The sequence below is a fragment of the Aedes albopictus genome, chromosome 3 (assembly GCF_035046485.1).
Source record: "Aedes albopictus strain Foshan chromosome 3, AalbF5, whole genome shotgun sequence".
NCBI lineage: Eukaryota > Metazoa > Arthropoda > Insecta > Diptera > Culicidae > Aedes > Aedes albopictus.
In genome coordinates, this window is record NC_085138.1 from 386,991,791 (window position 1) to 387,001,449 (window position 9,659).

A 9,659-nucleotide genomic window follows, 5' to 3' on the forward strand; every position below is an offset into this window, starting at 1 on the left:
CTGAAAAGTTATTGAAAACATTTCTTATTTTGGTCATTTACCTTTACAAGACGGCGCCTGAAGCTGAAGACTATCAGAATTTTCAAACCACTAAAAAGTACACAGGTCACTAAATTTCATATCTGATAAAACAAAATTTTTAATTTTCCCTACAATATCATCATATATTTCTGCTTATTTCATGTAGTATGTGAAACTACACGGCTCTGTGTTAGTATGGCCTGATTTTTCATTGAATTAAAGCAAAATTTTTCACTAGTTTAGCCAATTTGTCTTATGACCATTGGGCGCGCAGTTTATTGATACCCACTTTTTAGGCTTACATTATTACATGTTAAAATCAAATATGTTTATTTTTATTTTGTACTGCTAGAATATAGACATTGACTGATACGCTATCCTAAAAAAATAGTCACATATATCCCATATTTAGCGTGTGATAGCGCCTTGAACTTTTCGCATTTTTTCCTGCCGCACCCTGTAAGTTTTAATTAAGTACACGGTATAAAAATATCCAGTGTATATATGTCTGCCGTGGGCAGCATAGTTGTCCCATGTTCTATGGGATTCCCTATTAATATGGGACAACTATGCTCCACACGGCAGATGTGGTCTACGTTAAGAAATGTAATCACCAAATTAGATATTTGCCAACAATCCGATACAAAAACCCTGTAACTTTTAAGCATCACCAGTTTATTAGGATTCGGATTGTCGAATGCTAAACAACGCAGAACGGAGAAACACATACTCATTTTATTCAGTTATTAATTCAAAAACTTTTTCCCCACGTGCCAAAATGGTTGGCGCACTCAAATGTAATGACATCTAGCAGTATGCATATATACTTTCATCACAATTGTATTCTCTTCTCGCCTAAATTACATGTGTGGTTTAATTACCCAACACCCGCATGGCCTAACTAAAGCAGTCTCGTCGTTCTAACCATCATTCTTCATCAATGCACCTACCTACCAAAGACAGCAACTGCAACGCTCGACGACAAACCCGATCGTCGCGGCGGACGCGGTGGTGTTCTGCTCTGCTACCTACCCCAAAGCCCATATGGTGCGACATCGGATTCGAAAAGGCCGACTCATTTGAGGTGAGAAATTACTGATAATCACCTGGTGCTACACATCTAAATAGCACCAAAAATCGACCTGGACAGACCCTCATCAGAAGAAAGCGACAACACACACACACAGCTAATAGGAATATGGCCCCTCATGTCATTTGCGGTCTCAACATAGTAAAATCAGTAAAGTAGAAGGTGTTAGATGTTTAGGGGAATTTTTTGAACAACTTTTAAGATTATAAACAACGGAAAATGAACAGAAACTAAGCACTACTAATTGGTCGGAACTCATCGGGTCCGATGGCGTAATAGTCCTGCCATCGATCGACTCGACTCGCCCTGAACGGATCGATGCCGCCTGGAGGATCGCTCGTCGTTAGACTAATCTCGGACGGATCTTGAAGGCTGTCTGCTTGGGCGAAGTACGACTGCGGAATTGGCTGAGGAACATCAGCTGCCGGTGCAGACAAAAATGGGCCTAGTGTTGTGATGGAGGTGTCTTCGATAACTGGAATTGCTGTTGCATGGAGGATGAGGGGTTCTTCTGTAGGTTGATCATTGAGTTCTTGATTAGGTGTTGGAATAATGATTGAAGGTGTAGTAACTTCCATCGGGTTTTGTTCTCCTACTGTTTGGTCATCAGATATTTCACTTCTCGACGTGCTTCGAATGATTCTAGAAGAGGAGATTTTTGATCTTTTCAACTTCTTAACGTGTTTAGGCTTCTTCGGTGCTTCCTCAGTTGATTCAGCGGATGATGATTTCTATAAAATAGTTGCAATGGCTGTCGTAAGGAAACATTCTAATTCTTGATGATGACCAACACAAAGTTCACACACTGATTTTATTGGATGTCGTCAAAGTCACTCAATATACTCACCCCAGGATCCGCAAACGTTGGTCTAGGCTCAATCAAATTCGTCGTTGCATGCGACCCAAACTGTCCAGGATGGCCACCGATTACACCTGCTCCAGCCACAGCAGTACCACCTAATCCACCAAAACCGACACCGCCGAACCCACCACCATCAAGTGCACCATCCGGTCGAAAGGGAATTTTTATATTGATGGTCGGAACCGCTCCATAGTAGTAAGGATTATACGCGTATTGATACAGCGATTCCATCAGAGGCCTTCCTATGTTGATCTTGACTATCCCAGCAGGAGGTCTGATTCTTGTATCACTGTCTTCAAACGAATCAATCAACGATAATCCAGTTAGCAGCCCCAGCAAACCCAAAAACCGGCCTCTCCGGGGAGTTGCCTGGTGTAGTTCAATCTCCGGTTGATTTACTTCACTAGATACCGTAACAGTTAGCCACCACAAAGGAACCAAAACTGCTACTGTTTCAAAAAACCGCATCTTCAACTGGGACGCTAAGACAAACTGTTCGCGAAGGGGATCTATGTGGTAGCTTATAAAACCGAACAGTAGCACCCACATCTGAAAGTGAAAGTGATGTCCCGCATCATCTCGCAATAGTTGTGCAGCGGTTCTCAACTCACAGTATGAAACATGCAGCAGATTTTATTACGGAAACAACAAATGTAGCAGATTATTGCATCCAGTGCTGGAAATGTCATTTCAACATATATCTAAATGCAACCACCTACAACGCATTTTAGAAGCTGAACCTGAAAATATGGTAGGTTATTGTACCATTTGGGCAGGTGTACCTATTTTAGGCACTTTTCGCTATAACTAAGTCAATTTCAAACCGATTGATTTGAATTTTTGTTCAGAGTTAGATTCTGTACGTGCCTAACTCTGGACAAAATTTCAAATCAATCGGTTTGAAATTGACTTAGATATAGCGGCAAGTACCAAAAACAGGAACACCTGCCCAAATGGTACAAGATCCTATATGAAAAACTTGTGCGGCTAGACTAGTTGCCAGTGTGGGCTCTTTGCATCCTCCTCCTAGCTCAAAGACAGTTCCGACGGAGTTCAGCATGCTTCCATCGCACTAGTAGACTGGGCAGCGGGTATGAACTACAGAACGTCACGTTAATGATAGACTCTCTGCCTTATCATCGAAAGGTGCTTGTGGACCGGAAACTAAGTTCAATCTGGATACTGTTTCCAGCAGGCTCCATTCTCTGGGATTTGTGCGGCGGCTACCCTACTCCACTCAGGCAATAAAATAGTCGGCATTGACGACTCCCAAGTCACATTTTGATAGCCAATTGGTCTTGTAGAGGTTTTGAGAACCGTCATAAAGCCTAATACCTTTTCTTTTGGTTTTGTGATGGTTCTAAGAAACTCTTTCAGCCTATTTAACTAAAATGTTACTAGGGTTGGCTTCATGTCACCAAATTTCTCTTATATTTGGTCCAGCACCTGAATAAACCGATCTATTGCCCAGCGTGGGGGTGCGTAGCAGCTAAATTTGTAGACGCCGCACGCTATATCCAAAGGGAAGTGTTATCAAAATCAAATGTACCCCAAATGTTATTCCTTAGGATCGTAGGTTTGGACCTGTAGTTTTAAAACACTTTATCTTGGGTTTAACGATTTTTTTTTTCATATTTTCCCATGCAAATGTCGGAAAACAAAATGTTAAGGTCAATTTCATCCCATATAAAAATGTATGGGGAAAAACCCAAAATGGATTGTTTTAAATCAGTGAAGAGAATTGTCAGACAAAAAAAGCACAAAACAAGCAACAAAGAAGGCGCGACGATTACTCTTTATCCCTACTGGTAACAGATAATGACATGATCTCGAAAATTTTTGTTGCAGACAAAACCGAAGCTGAATTTGTTGCGTACTTTTCAACTCGTGAATTATCAATTATTACAAACCCAAAGTCGAAACTGTTTGATGATAGATCTTCAGCAGAGTTGCAGTGTTTACCTACTCGAAGTTACCGTTCAAAAATCGCAATGCAAGGCTGGAAAATCTCTAAACTCGGGGTGTACGATGGATATCCTATTATTTTCATGTTGGGACAATATTATGTCGCATTGGATTGATTGTCGCAACAAATACAGGTTGCGACATTATCGTTATTGTTGCGCGATGGTTGAATTTTGATACACTGGTGCGATTTAAATTTTAAATCGCACATATTAATACGATTCTAGCGAATCATCTTGGAGGTACATCCACTTTTCATAATACATCCCTTTGGACATAGCGTGCGCCGTTGACCTTGGCTATCACGAAACCCTCTGTCGCGCGATACACCTGTAGGGGATATCTTCCAACCGTTCAAATCGCAACGGTTTCTGCTTCATCCGCTACCTTGTTACCATTTCCGGATGGAATGCGGTACGGATCCATGATGATTGCTACGTCGCACTTCGTTTCCTTCGTGGATTGCCACGACAATTGGATTTTTAAATTTTGAAAAATGTATTGATATTTTGATTTTATACGAAAGAGCACCTTTTTTTGAGCCACTATGATTTTTTTCAGATTTTTAGAACTTTATTTTAGTACCTAAAATCAATTTCAAAGAGATTTTTTTTAAATCACCTTTTGACAGCTGGGCGACTGTTTGACAGCTCCACCCAGTACAAAATGCAACGAGGAGTGACGCGATAAATATATAACTTCAAACTGATTTTAAAATAGGTTCCCGGGCACCAAAAGTCATGAAAATTTGGATTTCGGCTCAGTTTGACATGCAGATTCAGATTATGAAATTATCCCAACACCGCTAAAGAAGCCAATTGCTGCGCGGCAACACAGTGGTGGTGGTTAATTTGTACTACCTCCACTATTACGTACCGGAAATCGCCTGTTTGAACGCAGGACTCTTTGGGTTACCAGTAAAGTGGTCCTTGCGCCCTCCATTTTCACAGATGATGCACTTTGGCGGCTTCTTACATTCTTGTACTTTATGGCCATTCGTTCCGTATCTCTAAGACAGTTTTGATCTATCTGGCCCCGGCAATACAGTGCCAGATGTTCAAACTCGTGACATCTGTACGCCTAGAAAAAATCATGTCATTTTAGGTGTCCTGAACCTGGCATATACGAGCGTCTTCAAAGACACAAATTTAGTGGTCAAAACATGTAAATTTGTCTTGGACGACACCCAAAAATAAAAGTTGTTTGTTCCTAGCGTCTAGCAACCGCTAGAACCGAATCGGTAGATGAAACACATCAATGTAAAAGCTCTTGATTAACGGCTACACAGTCTTGGGATTTAAAAAACGAGTTGTTTTATTCACCCAACGTTTCGACACGGGGATAGTGTCTTCCTCAGGGGGGAACTGTAATTGGTATTTGGGTTATTGAACAGTTTTGTCTTATCATAAATTTGCTTAGTTACTTACATAATTACTATCGTTTTTTGATAATTATTTTGTTTAACTGTAACCACAGACAAACAGACGTAACACTTCGAACATTTTAAGATTCAAAGCATAGTCACGGAAACATATTCGCCCAATGCTAAACATTTTGAGTTTGGCCAATTATCATCTAGGTGACGGTAGTGAGCAAACATCAAACTCGGACAAAAACGTTGCGAGCGCCGCAGGTGGGTAGTTAGCCAACTATCAAATTTTCAAATAGACTGTTAAATCGGTGTACGATGGGATCTCTCAGAGTTTACGTCTGTTTGTCTTATTCGGACCATTCATTTTGGTAGCGGTGATGCCCTATCGGAATAATCGAACTTTTGTCTAAATTATCTTCGTTTCTAGATTTGTTGTGTTTGTCAATGTTCCTTATACTGTGTAGTATCCCTGCGTATGTCGTACATAGGCTGTCTATGTCTGTTCTTTTATTGACTCTGTGTTCTGTATTAGCAATGTGGCACATTTCTAGGAATGGACGTGTGGATTGTTTGTGGCTGTGGTCTACAGTTTGTGTCTGGTCTAGGATGAATCGATGGTTATGGTCTACACAGATCGAAAAAAGAGTGTAAAATTCTGTGACATATGATGCACATGATTTGAGCGTGGGCTATCGCAGAAGTTTACATGACATATCATGTAAAGTCATAAAATATCATGCAAACTTCCATCATATGTCATGTAATTGAGCATGACTCTGTGTGTTTACATGACATATAACACAAATTTACATGATATATCATGTAAACCATCATAACACTAAGTTTACATGACTAAACTGAAGTTTACATGTCGTGTAAATCTCATTATTTTTATCTGTGTACGCCATGTTGTATTAGTGCGGTTGTCGCTTCAACTTATGCGGTGGTCGCTGTTTCAGTGTTTGTGTTGTCATTAATCATTTTTTCCAGTTTGTTTACATTTGATCTAGGGTCTGGGACCATTTGGGCAGGAGGACCTATTTTGGGCATGGTGCATGCTTCAATTTGGTTGGCTGGTTGGTGGTTATCAATTTCGTCGATTGGATTGTCGTCTCTGGATGTCGTCTGTGTATGGGATCCGTGCAGTGCTGGCATGATTGCTAATTGAGGTGGTGGCTGGCTGTTGCTGTTTCTGATGATGATGGTGGCGGCTGATGGTGGTGAGGGTTGAGCGAGGGTGGGTGGTTGCTGGCACGATGGTCGGCTTGTTGTTGGGCGGCAAATCTTGATTCTGGTGAATGTTGACGTTTGATGTTGGTGGATAAGTGCCGTTATTCCGTCCATCGTTTTGTTCCGTGTGAGTGAGCAGACCCTATGAATAAAGTTTTTCGCATTTTGTGTTTTGGTTGGTGGAACGACCTGAAATTCAGTATTTTTCCTGAAGCGATGGGCTTGGCGTACCATTCCGTTGTTAACGTCTGGTCCGCGTTTCTTTTTACGGTCATATCTAAGAACGCTAGTTTCCCCACCTGCTCGGTCTCTATGGTGAATTGTAGCCTAGGTTCTACCCCATTGAATGCGTCTAGCACTTGTTGCTCCATATTCCACGGGATTATCATGAAGATTTCGTCCACGTATTTCCAGAAGATTGTAGTCTCGAAAGGTAGAGAACTCATAGCTTTAGTGATGACTGAATCTACGACGATATTTGCGGCGATTGGTGAAAGAGGACTTCACATTGCTGTCCCATATATTTGTTTGAAGAATTGTCCTTCGAAACAGAAGTAGCTCGCCCCCGTACAATACTCCACTATTTCCAAGAATAAATTTAGGTTGATTTCTGTGGCCACTTCGTTCCATCGTTCAATTATGTTCCTGATCACCAAGTGCCGTGGTACATTGGTGAACAGTGAAGTGACATCGAGAGAGATCATGATGTAGCCCTCCGGAAGCTTGGTACCATTGACTTCTTTGCAGAAATCGAACGAACTGTATTTGCTGCACTGACTACGAAGCGAATATTGGAGTATGTATATTAGTCACATAAATGTCTAGCCAGCTTGTATGTTGGAGCTGTTATGTTGGGGCTGACTTGGCGGAGTGGGAGGTTTTGTTTGTGGGACTTTGGCTGACCGTATATCCGTTGTTTGAGGTCAGATCGCGAGCCAATCTGTGGTCAATAAGCTTCAGGTTTTTAAGTCTTTTGACTATGCTGTTATTCTCCTTTTGGTAGCTCGATGTGGGGTCAGCTCGTACTTTTGCGTATGTGGATGTGTCGTTCACCAATGTTCGCATTTTTTGGTCGTAATCTTCCCGCATCATGATGACCGTCCTATTACCTTTGTCGGCAGACAAAACGCTTCTGGGGGTGTTCTCGTAGGTAGCTTTTTGTCGCTTTGGAAGCCGCTACACAGAACTTGGTCGTGCTATCGCGTACCTCCACCATCGAGTGGAAACCATGAATGAAATTTTGTGTTACATTCACGATTTTGCACCGATTTCTGTCCTGAACGTCCTTTTCGGTGTTCGTGAGCAAGACCCCTTCCACGTCAGCGAAAAGGCGGAAGAAAGGCACTTGCGCAAGCGATGTGGTTGGGAATCTGGGGCCGAGACTCAGTAGGTGCAGAACGTACTCCGGCACCTCTTACTCCGTGGCGTTGAGGATTGCTTGTTCATTGTACGGTGGTTCATCGTTGGTGTTCGGAGTTTGCAGGATGATGGAGAGTTTTCTTGCTGTGCGCCGGTGCTGCCGATTCAACCAGTTCTGGTGCGCCTACCGCTGGGTAGACAGGTACTCGTTCGCGACACTTTCGCTGGTTAGGGTTTGAATGTTGAGTTTGATCGCAAGACTACGTAGCCGTTAATCAAGAGAGTCAACCATACAGCCGTATTTAAATATCAAAGTAAAATATTGCACTGAATTCGAACACTGGCCCGCTGATTGAGAGGCACAGACTTAAACTCACGGCCATATCACCAATTTGAGAGTAATATGATAAATGTGACAGGTTTGTTGACATCAAGGGCGAATCAAGGGCTTTTTTATCATTATCAACTTTAATTGGCCTTAAAGATTTTTTTGTCAACACCAATTTGCTTTCGGCTATTTTCGCTCGCTGCCTTACATTGACCCACTCTTTCACGGCTGATCCGAGAGCTCTCCAGATCTTTGAAACCAGCTTTTTCGACAATGCATTTTAGGGCTCCTGGTGTTTTTTTTTTAATTTCCTTCGACAATTCCTTTGGAAGCTTTTACAGCAATTTCTATGGCATTTCTTTCAAAATTTCTTTCCTTTAGAAACTCTTTTGAAAAATTCGTTTGCAAATAACTTTGACAACTCCAAACTGAACGTTTCCCATAATTATTTTGGGAATTGATATGGCAATTCCGTTGACAATGTTTGCGGCTTTTCCTTTTTAAATTCCTTGGGCCATTTTCTCGGCAATTTCTTCAGAAATTGCATTGGCAAATTCTTCCGCAACTTTTTAGGAAATTTATCAGGCAATTGTCCTTGCATTTAGAAAATCGTAAGGTGATATAGATCGTCACCAATTCCCAACAGAGCTCCCGAAACAGTTTCTAAGGAAGAAATTTCGAAAGGAATTATCGAGATAATAAAATTGTTGAGAAATCTCCAGGAGAATTACCGAATGAATTTCGCAGAGATTGTACACTTTGGTTAAACTTGTAGCTCTTAAGAATACTATCACTATAAATGAATTCCGGACTGAATTCTTTTCTATGTGAAAGCTGTTATTCTTTCGAGAAACTTTGGCGAAAACAACATCCTTCAAAACGGTGCAGTATGTGTTAGCAACACGTAGTGTGCGCAATCCGCATTAAATTGGTCTCTATGTAGGGCCCATATAGCCGAGGCGGTAAACGCACGGGTATTCAGCATGACCATGCTGAGGGTGACGGGTTCGATTCCCGGTCGGTCCAGGATCTTTTCGTAAAGGAAATTTCCTTGACTTCCTTGGGCATAGAGTATCTCCGTGCCTGCCACACGATATACACATGCAAAATGGTCATTGGCAGAGGAAGCTCTCAGTTAATAACTGTGGAAGTGCTCATAGAACACTAAGCTGAGAAGCAGGCTTTGTCCCAGTGAGGACGTTACGCCAAGAAGAAGAAGAAGAAGAAGAAGAAGAAGTAGGAGCATTTATCTTTATGACAGGACAGCAGGAAACACGACGCTTGAACCAATTGAATGAAATGAATCTTAGCTTGTATTTTCATAGCAAAAAAAAAATCTTCTGAGCATAAATAACAGAACTATAATGAAAAACATATCTTTTAAGAAGAATTTATGTAGTTTTAGCCCTTCACTAGGAAAATTATAATTTTC

General features: G+C 41.4%; 1 protein-coding gene across 1 annotated transcript; it reads right to left on the reverse strand.

Annotated features, from left to right (window-relative positions):
* Window positions 1-617: 617 nt before the first annotated feature.
* On the reverse strand, window positions 618-2,539 carry LOC115254624 (uncharacterized). The gene is made up of 2 exons (XM_029852240.2): window positions 1,959-2,539; window positions 618-1,842 (listed from the first exon to the last, which is right to left on the reverse strand). The coding sequence occupies exons 1-2, from the start codon at window positions 2,520-2,522 to the stop codon at window positions 1,342-1,344; spliced, it is 1,065 nt and encodes a 354-aa protein (XP_029708100.2). The 5' UTR covers window positions 2,523-2,539; the 3' UTR covers window positions 618-1,341.
* Window positions 2,540-9,659: the final 7,120 nt, after the last annotated feature.